The sequence below is a fragment of the Cyrtonyx montezumae genome, unplaced genomic scaffold (genome assembly GCF_038088225.1).
Source record: "Cyrtonyx montezumae isolate F1298 unplaced genomic scaffold, pur_monq_1.0 scaffold_17, whole genome shotgun sequence".
NCBI lineage: Eukaryota > Metazoa > Chordata > Aves > Galliformes > Odontophoridae > Cyrtonyx > Cyrtonyx montezumae.
The window spans coordinates 33,721,143-33,739,977 of record NW_027071903.1 but is presented as its reverse complement, the minus strand read 5'-3'; the positions used below and the strand labels follow the sequence as shown (position 1 = coordinate 33,739,977).

The following is an 18,835-nucleotide window of genomic DNA, read 5'->3' as shown; positions in this document are numbered from 1 at the left end:
ACTAGAAAATATCACTCCCTGTAACATTTACTTGAAATACAAGATGAAATCATCCCTGCTGAACACCAGAGCCCTTCTAGTATCCAAAGGTTTTGCAGTTCTACCAGTAATTTGGCTTTGGTGATCTTGAACTGAGCCCTAGCGGATGTTGGGTCTATGAATACCTCTGCTGTGTTCCTCTCTCCAAGAGAACAGCTGTTTTATTTCGTTAGTATCACTTTCCAATTGCTAGGGTGGCTGTGCTTGAGCAAAACAGTAGTTCTGGGGATTGAATCACCATGCCTATGTTCCAGAGTAAACCTTGACATGCTATTCCACACCTCATCAGTGAATGCCCCATTTTTGTTTCACCTGATCTGCAAAAATAATCAGATTTTCATTACCTTCTGGGTTAAATCCCTACAGAGTCAGGTGAAGGCGTAGTTTCCAAAGAAACATTTTGGCTAACAGCTGCCTGGGGAACTCCAATTCCCTTTAAAGCTTCTCCACCACGTCAAAAATAGCACGTCAAAGATTTCCTCTGTAAAAAAAAAAAAAAAAAAAAGCATAATTCCTCCATAAAACAACTGGGGAAAGTTGTGCACATTCAAAGCCAGGACAACTAACCGTTACACTACAGCAAACTGTCTGGCATTAGGTAATCTTTTATATAGAAAGAGATTCTGAGGAGGTTAACACCAAAAGGTATAGGAACTCTGGCCACTGCACAGTTCAGACATTATTTGGTATTAAACATAACCGAAGATATTCTGAACCTGATTTTTCAAGCTCTTCTACCCGCTGACCTTGTTCTTCCCCCAAAAGTGATGCAGTGAGCACCATCTACCGGGTGTCTGAGTGCATGCCACTTCCACCTCCTTGAAAGAGGGAGGGAAACTGCTACCCTATGCTTCAAAACTGAAATCACCACCACCAACAGCAACTAACTGCAACAGATCTCACACAAGGCATAATCTCAAACTGTCAGTAGATGTGCAAAGTGTACCACGGATTCTCATTGATGCCAACATTTAATGCAGACTCTGAGAGTTGGAAGCTGGTATTCTGGCTACCAGCAATAATGGCACTCAGCAGGGTCACATCAGTTTGAAATGCTATGCTCTGACCAAATGCTCTCTGAATGTTTTAAACACAGCAGAACAGAATGGCAACTTTGGTAAATTACAAAGTAATTTCAGAGGATCTTTCCCTGGGATCCCTACACAGTTCTTTGCTACTACGATGTCACAGCAGGTTCAAGAAAAGCAAAGGGGCCTCAGTAAGTTAGAAGAGCTTCCAAGGAACTTTGTTAGGAGTTTTACAAAAAGTCTGCAGCACAAACTGCACCCTGGAGACCACAGGAAGAGACAAAGCAGTTTTCCACAGAAGCTCAACTTCTAGCCTACTGCTGCTTGCAGTTTTTGTCTCGCATTCACGAGCATGGACTTCTTGGAGGATAACATGCTCTAGACAACCTGTGAGAGATGGATTCACTGATGGACCAATGGCAGTGAAAGAAAAATACTGCAGCATCTGCTTTAACAGATGCTTCTTCAGAAGCATTTTAATTCACATTATATAACACTTTAAGATTCTGAACTCATTCAGTGAGTCACACTCAGGCATGTCATGTTCCTGTCACCTTGACATAAGCACCGTGCATGACTTCAGTTTTAACACTCAGCCACAACTGCTTGAACAGGCATGAATGGTCAGAAAAGCCTGAAGAGCCAAAGGGACAGGCAGAAGAGGATGTGGCTTGAAATTTTGTTCTTCTTTAAGGCTCACAATTTCTGTGCAAATGCTGTGAAGGTGAAGCTAACAGAACAGGGCCTCGCCAGGTCTGAGTAGCTTTAGTGACTGTTTTAATTGTAACAGTATTCAGAAGAAAAAAAAAAGGAATATACTGAGCAAATAACACTACAGCAGCTTCTATCAACTGATCTGGTCTTTATTTTGTTGTTGTCCTTATCGTGTTATTTTATTTTTCCTGTTTTAGGAACAAAGTATGAAAAACTGTCAGTTTTGGGGTTCTTTGCATGGAATGCTCTGATATCTGCCAGGAACCTCCAGGCTGAGGAAAAGCTGAAAAGCTCAGATTAGATAGCAACCCTTCATTGGGTAAAATCTTGTAACAGAGAGAAATCATGACAGCAGAACACGAGTTCCCTGAAGGGATGTAACACAGCTAAGTACAATACATTCTTGTACATGAAAACAAAAAGAAGAATGGAGAAAGGGGAATCAATATACAAAATGCTGAAGGAATGGATCAAAAAAACAAAAGGTACCAAAGAAAAACATCTACTAACCAAGATGAGAGACACTAAGGAGTCTGTGGATTAGAAAAAGAATTGCTCCACACTTTTCATTGAGGACCAAAACATCACTTAAGCATTAATTGTCATTAAGCAATGAGCTTGATAAGAGAAAATTACCAAGAACAGAGAACTAAGAAGGAATGGTTGATCACATGTAACATCACGCTGCTCAGAAAGTCCCACCTAGTCTACCAAACTGACAAAGGCATATGACCAGCTGAACATGGCTCTATGTATTCACCAAGAAACAGTCAAATTTCAGTAAGAAATATATGATGCTTCTGGGTTCTTGTGTTAAAGTCATTAACTATAAGAAAACAATCACAGACAGAAGAAGATGCTCCAGATGCTATTAGCTAAAGCACACATTATTCACCTCAATGCAGGGACAAAGAAAATAAAGTGTAAAGATCCATGAGAAAAATCAAGCTGTCAGTGAGCATTAAACTTTGAGGTAGAACAGATACATCCTCAATAAACTGCATGTTATTCTCACTAGAAAATGTCATAACTATGGCAAAGATGTAAGTAAAACACTGCAAGAATACTCACCTGCAAGAAATCCTATCAGAGGTGATAATATTGGACAATTGATTTAGCAATGAAACAGGCTTTTGTCCTGCTTTTCTGAAACTATATATGAATTACAGAGAAGCAAGGGAATGTTCCTAGATTAAAGCAACTGAGCACAGGTTAAGCTTGGAGGAAGTTATACTGAAAGTCCAAGAAAAAAAAAATACTGAAAACATTATATAAAAATAGATTTATTACCCAACAGTGCAAACACAGGTTTATTCACTGCCCTCAGTATTCACAGATTCTGTTCATGTAGTAATGATCATCATCAGAAACCCACGATGAGAACAGAATGCTTGACAGTAATGTCAAAATTTCTGGGAAGGAAAATTCTTAACCAAGTTCAGTGTCACTGTTTGGCAATGAAATATTTTATATGAACTTGCAGATGTATTTTAAGATGTGGAAGAAGACGTCTATCACTTTACATCCTGCAACAATACTTCCCTCTCTTTCACAGTCTTTTTTGAAACGTTAAGCTTGAGTGTTTGAAACCTGCATTCCTGATGAACTGTTCTCAAGTTCTGCTGGAACCAGGAGTGCATATACCCATTGTAGAAGTCAACTGCTGTAAGCTTCTTCTTTAATACAACTGTTTTGATTCCAACCCAGCCCTCCTAGAGAAAAAGCAAAACACAAAGGATGGCAGTAAGCTTCTTGCATGTTTTAAATATTAGGTTGTCTTGCTAAATGTGCTCTGTATCATCAAGTACATGCTATGAGTGAGAACTCCCACTTGCAAATGAAACATCTTTAATTGGAAATTAAAAGCTCTTTGAGGTATCAAGTAAAGGGACCGATGCTAACCCAAACTAGGTCAGTGAATAATTCATAAGTTCATAAGTTCATAAGGTTGGAAAAGACCTATAAGATCATCTAGTCCAACCATCCTCCTATCACTATCTCTACCCAACTACTAAATTAAGTCCTTTAGCACCTCATCTAAACGCTTCTTGAACAGCGCTAGGGATGGTGCCTCAACCACCTCCTTAGGCAGGCCATTCCAGTGCCTGACCACTCTTTCAGAAAAGAAATGCTTCCTCAGGTATGCTTCAGGTAATGCTCAGGTAATGCTTCAGGTAATTCTCAATAAATCTAAACCTCAGGTAATGCTTCCTCAATTATGGACAATTAAGACAGATGTTAAGTAACACAGATACTGGAAACCTCACCTTTAAGGAAATGAAAACAAAACAAACAGAAGCCTACCTTGCACCGAGCTACCAGTGTTTGGGACACTTTGTGGTAGAGTAGTGAGCCAGGAACAGCTCCATGGTCACTTAATATTTGATCTAGAAGCAAAACAAGATTGCTTTGGATTTTTACATAAATAAGAAAAAGATGTTAAAAACGCTACTGCCTCTGAAATATAATTACCTTGTGTTATTATTTTGCTCAAGAAAACTTACTATATAAATTATATATACTTAAATAAGCAGGAGAGAATCAGAACAGTCACTCTCTCACCCACAAGCAGCCTTTAAAGCCCTGCACACTTCAGTACAGCACTGAGAGCATGCAAAGCTCTCAGATCCACAGGTAACTACAGAGAATTGTTTAAGTGACAATACACAGAGCTAGCTTTGCTCTTGGGAGATCACGAGGCAACAGCATTACAAGGGGACCTCTTAACTCATTACAGAATTAAAATCTTCAAAGCTCAGGATTTACAGAACTATGCCTGCTGTTCTCTCATCATCATCGTGAAGCAGGAACAGACTTACAATCCATATCATGCTTCCCTTTGGGCAATACACTCTTGAGCACCTCAGACTGCTTTAGTTATAGCAGAGTTTCAAAAAGCAGTACTTGTTTAGCACAACTGTGCACAATCTTCAAGTCAATGCTTACAAACACACAAGAACTTTACTTAACAGACTAATCTTAGAACACATACCAGCAGAATCAAGGATGTTATCCACTTCCACAAAATCCAGAAGTTTAACAGTACTGCCCTTCCAAAGTGTCTGCAAAGGAAACTGGAAACAGAAGTAGACAACGCAATGGGACAATTTCCATGATTTCTAGGGTTTTTTTGTTGCTTTTTTCCCTTTCCCTCCCCTTATGCAAGACACCTATGAAATAGCATTAGGAGAAAATGTAGGTATTGTATCCAGATAAAATTATTTATTTACTACATCTAGCTTTCTTTTTTTGCTCTTCTCATTGATAAACAAATTGTTAGTATATACAGTACCTTATTAAGCAACTACCTGCAGTAACAGTTCAGTTGCACTCAACTCTCATGAAAAGATGGCATTCATGTTCTCAAACCCCTCACAGAAGTCTTGGAGGTAAGGAATCCAAACAAAACTAGTGAGCTAATTACAGAGCTGGTAAGAATTCTCTCATCCCAAGTCTATCTCTAAGTACCCTGGGACTTTAAATAGATTCTAGGACTTAGAGGATAACTCAACCTGAGTTTCAGTCACTAGTTAAATTAGCTAAGCCAAACAGATGTGCTGGAGGACAGAAAAGAGTTAGAAAAGCTACTCTCTTACCATACTTCCTATGGCACGATGCAGCTGAATTATTTGTGCAGCTGTCTGCTCTTCCCAATTTATACAACTCTTAGCTACAGATATTTTAGGAGCTAGGAGAAAAAGAAATGAAAATAACTAATATCTGCTTTGAAGCCAGGGGCAGCAGTAGGAAGACCATACTGAAAAAGGCATCTAAACAATAAAACACCAAAAACCTACCACAGGAGAAAGTCTTTTTTTCCAACTGATGAGAGAAAAAATAATGTTCTGTTATAAAAATAAATAAAAAAGGGTACCTACCAAATGTTACTCCTTCTTTTGGTTGCTCCTTTTTATTTTCTAAACTTTCAGGCAAGTTTTTCAAAACTGACAGCAGCTGCAGCATAAAAATTAGTAAAGAATGCTGGCAAATCAGAGTGCATTTACTGAAAGGAATACTAAATCCAAGACCTATCAATGCAGTACTTCATTTTTCATCAGTCAAATGTTCTCAGATTTTAGATTTGGTCAGTATGAGCCTTCTGGGTATATAACATACACAGATACAGCACAAGCACTCTTCACAATTAAAAAAAAATCAACAAGTATTCCTTTCTGGATGATCTGCTCTAAGATGTTAACCCTAAAACAGGCTGCTTATTGATCTTAAAAATCAGCTTTCAAACATTCTCTTCAACAAAAGAAGCAGCTGCACTGTTTCCACACAAAGCAAGTGAGTTCTTCACTGATTACAAGCAGAACAGCAATGCAATACCAATGGCTTATCACACACCACCTAGCTTTCCTCTCAGCAAGAGATGATGCTCACAAACACTCAATTCTGGATCATTCTCCTCCTAACAACTGTACTCAGCTCAGAACAAGGTTACAAAGAATAGCTCACATTGAAAGCAAGGTACTAACGAGAAACTAGCTTGCATGATTTTACCATGTTTGCACCCATCTCTGCTAATATCACTTCCAACTCCTTTGTGGTACATTGAGGAGGAACAGGACACTCTTCTTGCTTAATAATTGGACCTACATCGAACCTACAAAGCAGAAAACAAACAAGCTTATCAGAGGAAAAACTAGTTCAACTAACAGTTCAAAATTTTACATTAAATACATTAACTCAGTCATTCACAACTTTTTTTTTAATAATGAAACTAAAATTTTAAAGACTGGTTCACATGATGAAACAGAAAATAGGATACATCTTAGCAAGCAAAACTCAAATTCTAGCAACACACAAATTTTAAATCCATGTAATTATTTCAACATTAACTACCCATTTGAAGATCACTCAGGAGGAATTAATATAAAAAAAATGTAGCATTCTGACTGTCATGACTAGAGGACAATTCCACCAATAAAAACCAGTTCCTAAAACACACAAAAAACTAAATCATCATCACAGTAATCACAGTAGCCTAAAGTACAGATTGCACTCATTACATGTGTGGCAAGTCTCATATTCTAAGTGTTTCAAATTTTAATATTGAATATGCATTAAAAAAACACCAACAACTAGCACTTACATAGAGAAGCAGCAGCAAGTTGTTTTGGGAACATACCTCTTTGGTCTTATTTCCATAATTGTCACCCCAGTCACTTTGTCACCATGAAGTACTGTGTGGACTATTGGTGCTGGACCACGCCACCGTGGGAGACAGCTGGGATGGACATTCAGCACACCACTGAAATGAAGTTTGAGTAGGAATAGTGACTGCAATTTATGTAAACGTGTGTGCAACACTACGTTGAAACTACTTCAGGAATTACCTGCTCAGAACTTCTGAGATTCAGACATACACATAAAGGAAAAAATCACACTATGTAATCTTCAGCTTCCCAGTAAACACAAAAAGGGAAGGGAAGGAAAACAGATGAATGCATTATGCTGAATGATTGCACAGATCTCTATCAACATGATAAAGAGCCTCACAATGACAAAAGGACTCAGTCAAGCAATAACTTCATGGTAGAAGTTCACCTCACCACCTACAAGTCGTAGTCACTGACTGCAATGACAGACGAAAGCAGAGCCCATTTCTGCTAAGAAAGCAGCAGCAGATGTCAATTCACTTACTATGGGAACTGCAAAATAAGGTCTTCGCTCAGAAGACGTCCGAACGATGCCACCACACCAACATCAAACTGCCCCACAGGCCCCGTCTGCGGCCACTCGTGCACAGGCAGCTGGAGCTCACGGGCACAGCCCTTTACAGGCAGCCCCCCAGGCAGGCGGGAGGGCAGCGTCACCACCTCCAGCCTGGACACGAGCAAATCCCTGCTGGGATCCCTGAGGTGGGCAAAGAATGGAGAAAACTCGCGCAGGCAGAGCTAAGGACAATCAGACTGCTGACCCTCCCACCCTACGACACCTGCGGCTCCGAGAACCATCCCCCACATGGCCCCCAGGCTTTCATCCCAACCCTCTCCCCAGCCCCTCTCTGATACCAGACTCATCAATCTCCTCGGCCCTTTGTGCTTTGCTTCTTCAACACCGACCCACGCGCCATCCCACGGCCCACGCGCAACCCCCCACGGCCGCTGCCCGCTCTCTTTCCCACGCTCACCCCTGAGCCCGGCCCTGCCCTCCCCCTGAAGCCCTCAGAACCCACCTCGTCACCGGCCCCAACCTCCCATTCCTCGGTGTCTAGCCTTCCGGGCGGTACCTGGCGGCCTGAAGGGCGCGCAGAGCAGTGACAGCGAAGCGGTCGGTGCCGAAGAACAACACCCGCCATGGCGGCTCCCGCCGAGCCCGCGCTCCGCCACCCGCCGCCTTCAGCCCCTCACGCCACGCGCGGAACAGTCGCCCCCGCATGGCGGCACTTCCGGCGCAAAGAGACGATGTCACCGACGTGAGGGCAGAGCCGCCATTTTGGGGGCGGGGCCGCCATCTTGATGTCAGGACTGCCATTTTGTGGGCGGGACCGCCATTTTGTGGGCGGGGAAAGGCATGCTCTGTCAGTGCCTGTGCTGCGGGAGCAGTGCTCCGTTGTCCTGCTGGGCGTGTATGGGCTGCTCCGCCCCAGTGCAGAGCTAAAGTGCGGGGTTGAAGGGGATATTGACCCCGCAACGCTGCTTTCTCCTGGCTCCAACGCAGCGTTCAAGAAGCGAATGGCTGTGTCCCGCTCTGCACAGCTTTGTTCTAACTGTGATTGTAGTTTAAAGAATGTTTTCTTGTAAACCACATCATCATTCAAAGAACTGCCCTCTCCCATAACATAAGAATGAAAACATTTTGTTGCTCTGCTGAGAACATCCTTTCCCCATTTGGGATGGTAGTTTACTTGTGTAGGACTTCATTTATTGTATGCTGCATCCAAAATTCCTTAGACATCTCAATCACAACGCATCACACTAGGAATTTCTACAGTATAGCACATGAGAATCTGGAAACAACTTATGTAAGCCAGTGAGAAATAGAGAAAGAAGACAGAGAAATAGGGGGCAGAAGGGTACACCGAGGAAAGATCATTAGGGAAAACGAGATTTTGCACCTCATAGAACCGTGCTGTGTGTTTTTATTCTCTCTTTCATCATTAGGGTTTTATTTTTCTCTCTGGCATAGAAGATGCCTCTGTCTCCACTGGCAGAAGCAGAGGGGAATTAATGAGAACATGTAAATGAGAAAATAAAACAAGAAGCCAAGTGATCCTAACAGTATCGCTTATGTGCCCTGACAAAATGAGAATAGCAAATGCAGAAATAGTTTCCTAGTTGGGCATCAACACACGTCATTTGAGTGCTCCAGAAAGCTTAGTCCTCTGTTACTTGTGGAATTCTCTGTTACTCGTGGAGCTCATGAAAATCCTCGGTTCAGTCACATCTGCAGTTCCAGCCAGCTCCTCGGGGTGTTACGTATGGAAGAACACAGCGAAAAATAGTGACAAAGATAAACAAGGGGGTAACAAGGATGAAGGATTGGCGTTGGTTCAAGAAGACATTGAAGTAAGCAGAGTACTTCTGCTTGGAAAACATGTAGGAGAGAGGTGGTCTAGCAATCTGTCCATAAATAATATGATGCTGCTAAACAAGGAACAATTAGTGGTTGCACAATAACAGTGAGATTACAAGAAGTATTATCAAGACTTTACTAGTATCAAGCTCCACAGGAGAGGAAGCAGTGTTCCACACAGCGTGTAATCTGACCACATACATTATCTCAGACTGTGAGAATATTCAAAGTTTCCAAAAGCAAAGAGAGAGCTCCGTGGAAGGAAGGCTCATGGACCGGCCGTGCTGTGCCAGCTTACCCCTAAGGCTGCTCTCATCGCTGGCAGTAAGCTCTTGCACAGGCCAAACTGAAGACAGCATTCTGTGTCGTGCAGGAAAGTACCAGCTCCCTGGGCGAGCCCTGCATTTATCACCACCACTTTTTGGCCTTCAGAACAGACTTACTGCACACATTAAAATGGCCCAAGAGGCTGCCAATTGAAACCCAGTGTTAGTTTCTTGCTGTTGGATCCCAGCGCAGAGGCACTGACAGTGCCAGTGGCACATCTGCAGTGTGTAAGGAGCTTTGCCTTCCGTGTGTCAAGGAGCTTAAACCCTGGAGAAGTATTCTCAGTTTTGACAGTAGTTAAAGCTCCCGGGCGTACTGCAAGTCCACGCTGAGTTTTTGCCAGACGTACTCATGAAATAATTAATGTTTCATTTGAAAAACATTTGTGAAGTGGACTTAAGTTCACTTCAATATACTTACTCCCAAGTAATCCATCCTCAGCTCCAACACAGCTGTGTAATTCAAACACCCTATGCCTTGCCCACAGTGTATGAATTTTAACTGACAGTTTATCTGAATATGAATTTTTATAGCAGAATGAAAGCAACAATCAGATAGTTTTGTGAAGAGGGGGAAAAAAAGAGCAGCTTACAAATCTTGCTTTCTTGCTGGATTTAACTGCTTTTTTTATATGGAAAAAAAAAAATCAAAACAAAACAACAGCAACAAAAAGGCCCTGAACGTTTAGTTATTCTGTAACCAGGCATTTCAGGTCAAAGACACAGAAGGCTTCAAAAAAGATAAGCAAAATTAAAACATCAAGGTCAGAGGAGCTCTTCTAAAGAGGAGTGAAGACAAATCCGATGAGGAAGCAGAACACAAATCAACATCTTATCTGCACTTTGCTTCCTTGCCAAAGACACTGAAGGAGTCTCCAAGAAGTAAATAGATATCTCCCATTAGAATGCCAGTGTTGTCAAGGGAAGCATGAAATAAAACACTGCTGAAGAGATTGCTTCTGAGCACCTCCCTGGAGGACTACTGGGAACAAGAGCCTGCTGTAACCACAGGGGAACTGGTTTTATTTCCATGTTCAGTGTGCTGAGCGCCTTGGCTATGAGCCTGCATCCTGCCTCTTTTTGTGGGGGACAAGGGTTGAAACAGGAGCTGCTTTCCTGGTACACAGATAGGTTTCACTGTCCCATGCCCACCCACTCTGGCTGTTAGGTTGGAAAGCAGTGCAGCAGGGCATCGGGGGTCTCCTGTGCAAGAGGAGCCATTGGGTTCCTCTTTCCTTGCACATTTCTCCAAGGCACTGAGCAAGGGAGTTTGGTTGTGTAGCTTGTGGGACCAATTGCTGGCCTGTCACTGTATGCCTGGTGTAAAGAAAGGCTCAGAAGGATGCTATGGAAACACCTCTCCTAGTGTGCCAGCATTTTTCAAACAGTCCAACTTGCAATGGAGAGGAACAAGAGGATGATTTAGAGCATGGTGTGACATCCTGCCCTGACCTGTCCCCCTCTGTGGCGATGAGCTCTCATTTCCCAGAGAATGTGGCTCTGAGTGAGGGCTCTGACCCGAGCCCTGCCAGGCTGACACTGAACAGCAGAACATCTCCCTCTGGGGAGGATGCGTGTCTGCGGGATGAAGTTTCACAGGGGCAGCCAGAGGAAACTCTCAGTCGGATGTGGAGTGGGATTCAAAAGATTAATCACTCTGGAACAGGGCTGCAGTGCCAAAGATGCTTTGTTTCAAGCTGGAAAACACCCAGGACAGGACGAGCGTATGGAGACTGCACCCATCTCCCTCTAAGATTTAGCTAAGCAGTGTTAGCTGAGTGCGCAGAGCACACCTCTGAGCTTGGTGTGACATATACAGCTCCATCCATGGGTTGTGCAGTGCAGTGAGGCTGTGTTGAAAAGAAATCCTCCTTCCCACATGTGACTGACACAGAAATGCTACGCATCAGCCTTGCCAGGCTGCAAAGCCTCTTAGCAGCATGTTGACTCTGCAAATCAGTACCTGGAAAATAAGGGTGGCATGTTCTCTTAGTCTGCAAAAACAGTCAGTCTCTAAGATGCTCTCAGAGCCTCAGAATGACTATTTGCTTAAAAAAAAATAACAGAAAAGCCTAATGTCTGATTTATCAGGACGCATTTCCTCTATGCAACTAGGGCTGAGCCAGGCAGAATGAAGAGTATCACTTGTTTTAACCCCAGGGTAACTGATTGCAGCGTCATTTACTCAGCGTGCTCTTTTCATACTGATTGTGCCAATAGCCTGAGCAAATAAACTGAAAGTTCCCGACGGCTCATTCTTTGGGGAAAGGTCGTTCACCCTGCGCTGTGCCCGGCCCCACTAAAGAGGTGTGTTTTTGCAGGGAATGGGGCGAACCTCCTCCATTGGACTCCCTTCATAGGTGACTCAGGAGCGGAGTGAATCACAGCACACAGCACTCCGAGGGGACGGGACCTGGTGGCTGTAGGAAGGAGCTGACGGTGCTCGAGGAGACGTCTTCCCACGGTGGGGCTTGAGGACATGGTGAGTCGGCTGGGGTTAGCTGCGGTTCCTGGTGCTCTTGCTGGTGGGTTCATTTACAGCTCTCATTCCTTGAAAGTTCTTTATTTTGGTTAGAAAGCTGAGATTCTCCATGTTAAGTAAAGGCTGCGTGTCTCACTTAAGAAGAAACTGAATAGAAAAGGCAGAGGTGGGCTGGGATAACTCCTGCGTGTGAACAGCCCTGAAAGCACTTAAAGGGAAATATCTACTGTACCTCAGATTTGCTCTTTACCTTTTGACTTTTCAAAGCTTGAAAAATAGCACAGTCTGCCTTCTTGTCTCAATGTTTTAAATGCTAAACATTTTTCTTGTGTTCTTTAAGTGAACTCAGTTGTCAGTGCACCTTTGTATATACAAACTCATCCATTTGTTTCTTTACGGTGTGACACTGTATATCCTGTATGAATCCCACAGACAGGGCATGCTGCTTGGGTAATATATTTGGAATAACTGACACAGCTTAACACAATCAGTTAAGACAACCAGCAGAGAAAGTGTCAGGGTGACAGGAGGAGACGTACAGTGTCTGGGACGCAAGAAGCACATTGTCTCATACTGTGTAATGAGTACTGCACAGGGAGACCAAGAAGATGGTTGTTCCAGATGTCTTTTGTTTCCATCTTACACCTCTGTAGTGAGTCTCTGAGGATTTCTCATTTGCAGGGTAAGGGCAATATCTGGCTCGATAAGCAACCCAAGTGTTACGCCTGATAAGGACCAACATAGAAAGCACACGATGGTTCCACAGCATATGTGGAACAAGATCAGTTTTCTTCAGGTTTCACAAGATGCTGCCAAATTCCAGGAATCCTAGTTTTGAACAAGAGGGTTTGGGATGGTGCTGGAGAGTGACTCCTCATTCAGCAAGTACATGCAGCGTACACATTTTGCAGGTTGCAATGTGAAAATGCCATTTGCAAGATGGAAACAAAGATGAGATGGTTCAGGCATGGATATAAACTCAGAGGGGCACAGACAGAGTGTTTCCTTGATAGGTGCTGTCCTGTTTGCTCCTTCTGCCTCCTTCCACACACGTACTGCCTCTCATTTGTGTTCCCCGTGTTGCACCCATGCTGGGAAGCACCCTCTGACTTCAGAGGGCTGAGAGGCCAAATTCCACAGCTCTGAGTTGTCTAAGGCCTGGATCTAAGTGCTTGTTCCCATCCAACAGTGACCAGAGCACCTGCTGAGACACAGTGGCACGGGAGCAATGGGGAAGGCATCACCCACGCTCTCCTACCTTCTGTGGTGATGCAGTGCTCACCCAAGCTGGGACATGGAGAGCAGAGCAAAGCAGCTCTTCGTGGGAAGGTGGAGGAGATAACTTTAGAAGATCCAAACTCTTCAGAGTGTGTTCAGCCCTGATATGAGGCTCACTGGTCCTTACTGGGCAAACTGGTGGTGCAGGCAGTGCTCTGGATGCCATGGGTCAGCCACACGTGGAGGATCGACAGTCCTAAGAGAGCTCTCCTCTGGGGCAGGTGCAGACCTGAGACCACTTAGTTTAGTAGCTTTGGTGAATGAAACTTCCAAACTAGATTGGTCTGTTCAGTGTGGATGTAAAAGATCCTTACAGTAACAGGAGTTTCCTTTACAGGCTTTTACCTACTTGTCCTGTTAATTCAAGATAAATATCCATCTTCTCGAGAGGCTTCATTTAGCAGTCTTCTGGAGCATCCCCACTGTGCAGCTGCTAGGAGGTGTCCCTCAAGCTGAGAAACACTTTAGGAGAAAATCAGCAATAAGTATGTCAAATATTCCTGCTCAAGCAAATGATTAGACAGAAGCCTTGCGCAGCAAGGTTGAACACATTCGGGTGGCATTTCTTGTAATGGTGTAGCAGACTTGTAAGTTGGTTTCACTGGCACCAGCACTTCATTTCCTCCTTTCTGAGGAGCAAGCTGTGTGAACAGCTAAAGCTTACCAGGACTGTGAGGTTATTGGCATACCTAACTGCAGCAAGCAGTTTTATTTGTATATTCTGAAGTGTAAGTTCAAAGACGTCCACGTGATACATCTCAGAGTCCTGTCCTAAAAGCATCGCTAACAGGAGAATTTCTGGCAGCAGGGAGCAAGCCTGCATGCGTGATTGGCTGTAAACTGTGGACTTTGAATTGTGAAGACATTGAGAATGGGGGGTGGAAATAGTAACGATCATTAGGTCTATAACCGATGGGACAAATGCTTGCCCAAGGAGACAGCAGGAGAGCTGCTGACACCACCGGGGTTGTGGGACATATCTGTGACTTCCAGGGAGCAGCTTCGACAGTTCCAGTCCAGGCTACAAACGCAGTTAGAAGCTGTGAGTACAGCCACCAAAGTCCAGTCTTCATATAATAATTAATCGCTCGTGTGGCCAGTGTGTCATTCACCTCTGAGGGGATGACAGTTCAGAGAAGGCCAGTGAGCAGTGATAGCATCTCTGCTGCCTTCCAGCTGAGCAGTGGGCAGAGTAGCTCTAACCTTTCTGGTCTCAAGATAACTTAGAGAGGACAGTTTTCCTTGCCTCTGACTCCATTCCCTCCCTTGGCAGTCATTAGTCCTCAGGCAGTGTCTGTGTTAGTGCTGCCTGCACTCAAGCTGTGCTTTCATGGGCTCTGTGAACAGAACTGCCCGAGCTCACGGGGTCCTGTCTGCCTCGTGGACTGAGAGCTGGCAGAGACACAGTTGAGGAGGGTGGGATGGGGCCAGGGAGACTGAAAGTCTTCTGCTCAGATCAGGTCTCTCTAAAGGAGGCTGAAGAACTGAATTGGACAAGCAGCTCTAAAACCTGGACTGATGCCATTGACAAATGAGGGACTAAAGGTCAAGGAATTGTGTTCTGCTTCCTGGATAAATGGGAGATACCTTTGCCTCAATGGCAAGCATGCTATTATTCCTCTTGAAGCTGAGCCTTCTGCTCCCTCATCTCCACCCTTATGAGCACAGGTTTGTTTAAAAGATCACTTCTACTTGTACTTTTGTCTCGTCTTCTGTAGACACCAGCAGAGAAACACAGTGCCCTGCTGTCTGCACTCCCTGTGTGCAATAACTCATGTATCCAGGGCTCCTGGTGACAGAACCCTCACCTCTTGCCTTTCTCTCTTTCCCAGGCATCTGCACACTGAAGAAACACTGGTGACGTTGTGACCCATCTCAGCCGTGCAGACAAAGATGAAGTTACTCTGGATAATCTCATTTTTCCTGCTGCAAGGTAGAGTCTTGGCTTAGAGGACGACGGTGTGGGTGAAGTGGGTTACATTTGCTAGGGCTGTGCCTCTTTCTAGGCTACCCCACTGCAGGCTCAGCCGGGGTTGCAGCATGGCATTGTGTGCAGGAGCTGGAGGCACACATACAGATGCTTCCAACTTTGTTGTTTGACCTCACAAACTCCTCGCTGGCTGAGGGCAAACACCTCTCAGAGTGTGCACGTGCAGTATCATGGCAATGGCACGCAGCTGTCTGGAAATAGGACCTTTTCCTCTCAGAAACATGGGCCCATTTTCCTCAGTGTACACCACGAGCAGCCGGGCTCAGCCGTGGGGAAGGTTGCACTGCAGGCCTTTGCTCACAGCAGTGTTGCAGCCTCTTTTGGCACCAAGGAAGACCCATGACTGCCGTGAGGGTGACACACTCCAATTGTAACTGGGTGGCCACACTCGTATTCTGCTTTCTTTGCAGGCACTGAAGCTTTCCTGCTGCAGAATGCTAAAATCAAGCAGTGTTTACAAGCCAGCCCCACGGATGGGAATTTATTGCTGGCAGACTGTAATTCAGCATCAGATTTCCAGGACTGGTTTTGGCAAGGAGACTCTTTGAGGAATCACGGCACGCAGAGCTGCCTCTCTGTGGTGGATGCCAACAGAGTGCAGACAAGTCCCTGTGACAGCATGGGCTTCATGGGCTGGGACTGCTCCAATTTGCTGCTCTCTCCTCTGGGCAGCAGCCAGGACTACCTGGTGGCAAGCAGGAAAGGAGTTGCGCTCGATAATGTGAGAGGTCTCAAGGCTCAGTGGCAAAACGCTGCAGGGAGGAGTGTGTGCAAGGAGAAAGCAGGTCAGTGCTGCCCACGGGGCCCAGTGCTGAGGAATGTGGGAGGGCACAGCATCCTGGGGTCTTTCCAGCCCTGGGTGCCCCACCTGGGAGCTTCAGAAATGCATCGGCCAAAGATGCTGCCCACTTTCTGAGCACGTGAAATGAGGCTGTACATCAGAGCTTCTATCTGCTTGCTTCAAGAGGGCAACCCTGGGAGCCAAGGGGTAAGATCATCACAGCTTTCTGTTCTTTTTCTCCACAACAGCACAATACAGCTACTACTCCGCAGGCCTCACGAGCACACAGGTGTACGACCACACTGCATACAGTGCTATCCTTGTGCTGGGTATGGAGCCAGAAAAGCTGGAGGAGCTGCTGTGGTTCTTCCGCAGAGAAGACCGTAAGTCCCATTGATGCTCTTGGGGTGAGAGTTTGAAATGCACAGTCCTTGGCTGCGAACCCTCCTGCCTAATTGAGGTGCCTGAGAGATTTATCTAAGGAGATTATTTACCCCAGAAATATCACCTCAGTTTCACCTCTAAAAGAAGTGAGTCCTGCCTGAAGCCAGGCACGAGGCTTTGCTGTGTGATGTGGTTTGGGAAGCTGTGACAGGCAGGAGCCAGTTCTTCGAGTCTGCAGCCCAGTGAGGGAGGGTTGGCTGTTGTTATCCCTAAAATCAAGAGCTGGGGGCTCTGGTCTGGATGCTGAACTCCTCTGCTCTCAGCCTGCAGCCAAGACATAGCAGCCAGGGTGTAGGGATTCTGGCTGGGCCCTGCAGGCCGCACTGCTCCATGCATGCCAACACTGCCTGTTTGTCCTTTCTCCCAGCATCAGCATGGAATTACTCCATCCTCGCACTTTCCCTCGTGGTCACAATTTTGGGTTTTGTCCTTCTGGCCATTAACATTTCACGAAACAGGTGAGTCAGGAAAATTTGGGGGTCATTTGAGGGGTGGTGGTGCAGTAAGAACCACAAACAGATGGACACGTGGGTTTGTCAGGGCAGGAACAAGCACTGAGAGAAAAGAGAAAGACAAACTCCTTTTGAACCCTCCTTCATTGTAAAACGTTGCCTGGCTTCTTGCTCTCATGTGTCACTCAGAACAAGAGATATGCTAGCAGGAAAATGCCTTTAAATACGTGTTCGTGAGGGTGTCCATAAGTACAGGAGCACACAGGGACTCCTCAACCATCTGCATTCCCACTCACTGCCTTCTTAGGTGAGAAAAACATACAGCTGCATCACAGCTTTCGTCCTGAAATAAGAGCAACAGAGATGCTGCAGGTCTGCCCTGCCCTCCTGTCCGTTAACGGCTGCTTGCTGGGTGTCACTGCCTTGCTTTAAGCGACGTGCTGCACTGTGTGTTCTCCAGTTGTAAACACTGTGGCCGTGTGTACTCAAACACTTGAGACCACTTACACGACACAGTGCAGCTGGCAGGGCTGCCTGTAAGCAGCTGAAACACTCCCAGGGTGCAGAGAGATGGAGAGAGCGGTCACCTCAGGTAGGCACACACCCCTGGCTCACTGCTTCACTCCTTACTTCCTTTTTATGCCTTCCCTGCAGGAAAAGGAAGATCCTCATGTATAAAGAAGCAGCACAAGCTGCCCAGAATTCTGAGCTGGAAAGCAAGCAAGCCCTTCTAACAATGCCAGAATACAGCCCGGGAAGCCTGCAGAAGCAGGAGCCGCTGCCACAGGATGAGAGACCAGGAGAGGTGCTGGTCCAGTGGAAGGACGGGGCCGTCACTACTCTGTACAAAGAGTCCTCCGAGGATGCCATGTAACAGCTGATGTCAGACTGCCTTGGGGCAGTCAGGCCCTGAGGAACTGATCACAGTGCCTCAATTCACAGTGACTGAAGATGGAAAAGCTGAAAAATGCATTTTAGCCTGGGAAGAAAAAGAAGAAGAGAAAACAGCAGAGCTGTGTCAGCAGAAGTGGCTCTGTTCTCAGAGGCCAACCCGTGCCTCCCCACTGTGGCCCAGTCTGCCTCCTCTGTGTCCCCCATGGCTCAGCTGGGCTGGGGGGAGAGGTGGGGGCTCACGGTCAGCCCGGGAGACAGAAGACACTGACAGGGAAGCAGGGCAGCCTTCGTTCCTCTCAAAAGTCACCTTTATTAAAATATGTTCCAAAGTGCTCGATCCGAATCCCGTATCGAATCTCTACATATTGCTCGAGTCGTGTCTATCTGAATATACGCACACGGATATCTCACTGTGCAGACAGCTGTGACTCCGGGGAGGAGCAGAGTGTTCACCCCGAGGAGCACAGCCCTGGTCCCGGTGTGGGGCACGGCACACAGCGCTCTGCAGCAGGATCTGCATCACACCCGTCACGGGGCACGCGTGGAGGCCGTGAAATAACTTGAGACATTTGGAAACAGATGTTAAAGAAAAGCTTTTAAGAGCTTCTTCTGGTCGGTGAAGCATCTTTGCTTGCAAAACCTTTGCAAAGGAACATTGGCCTGTAAAAAGTCGGTTAGAAAAGCAGCTGGTGTGGTATGTCCTCCCCCAGTGCACAGGGGGCAGTTTTAGGATGCCTGAGTGGGCTGTGACAGAATCCGCATCGTTCTCATTTGGATGAAAAAAGAAATTCTTCCCAGTTATTGCTTGGTGAGGGGCACCTCTGTGTTTGAGGGAGGAGTGGATTGTGCTCCCTGGGCTCCCGTCGGCCTCCGGTGCGTGGTC

At 45.5% G+C, this 18,835-nt stretch overlaps 2 protein-coding genes across 2 annotated transcripts; one reads left to right on the top strand and one right to left on the bottom strand.

The window, feature by feature from the left end:
• Positions 1–3,035: 3,035 nt before the first annotated feature.
• On the bottom strand, positions 3,036–8,168 carry MTFMT (mitochondrial methionyl-tRNA formyltransferase). The gene is made up of 9 exons (XM_065734062.1): positions 8,020–8,168; positions 7,431–7,643; positions 6,916–7,038; positions 6,288–6,390; positions 5,660–5,735; positions 5,378–5,469; positions 4,774–4,855; positions 4,086–4,168; positions 3,036–3,493 (listed from the first exon to the last, which is right to left on the bottom strand). Exons 1-9 carry the CDS (start codon positions 8,166–8,168, stop codon positions 3,296–3,298), a joined length of 1,119 nt encoding a protein of 372 aa, XP_065590134.1. The 3' UTR covers positions 3,036–3,295.
• Positions 8,169–11,924: 3,756 nt separating this feature from the next.
• SLC51B (SLC51 subunit beta) lies at positions 11,925–18,053 on the top strand. The gene is made up of 6 exons (XM_065734061.1): positions 11,925–12,113; positions 15,224–15,324; positions 15,792–16,166; positions 16,411–16,545; positions 16,974–17,064; positions 17,713–18,053. Exons 2-6 carry the CDS (start codon positions 15,285–15,287, stop codon positions 17,930–17,932), a joined length of 861 nt encoding a protein of 286 aa, XP_065590133.1. The 5' UTR covers positions 11,925–12,113; positions 15,224–15,284; the 3' UTR covers positions 17,933–18,053.
• Positions 18,054–18,835: the final 782 nt, after the last annotated feature.

Bases quoted from the DNA above. Each gene is read 5' to 3' on its own strand.
- MTFMT (XM_065734062.1), bottom strand. From the start codon at position 8,168: ATGCGGGGGCGACTGTTCCGCGCGTGGCGTGAGGGGCTGAAGGCGGCG. The intron at 5,736-6,287 runs GTAAAATCATGC...TTTATGCTGCAG, and splicing joins CAGAGATGGGTGCAAACATG to CTGCTGTCAGTTTTGAAAAA. The intron at 3,494-4,085 runs GTAGGCTTCTGT...CTTTTTCTCTAG, and splicing joins CACTGGTAGCTCGGTGCAAG to GAGGGCTGGGTTGGAATCAA.
- SLC51B (XM_065734061.1), top strand. From the start codon at position 15,285: ATGAAGTTACTCTGGATAATCTCATTTTTCCTGCTGCAAG. The intron at 15,325-15,791 runs GTAGAGTCTTGG...CTTTCTTTGCAG, and splicing joins CTCATTTTTCCTGCTGCAAG to GCACTGAAGCTTTCCTGCTG. The intron at 16,167-16,410 runs GTCAGTGCTGCC...TCTCCACAACAG, and splicing joins TGTGTGCAAGGAGAAAGCAG to CACAATACAGCTACTACTCC.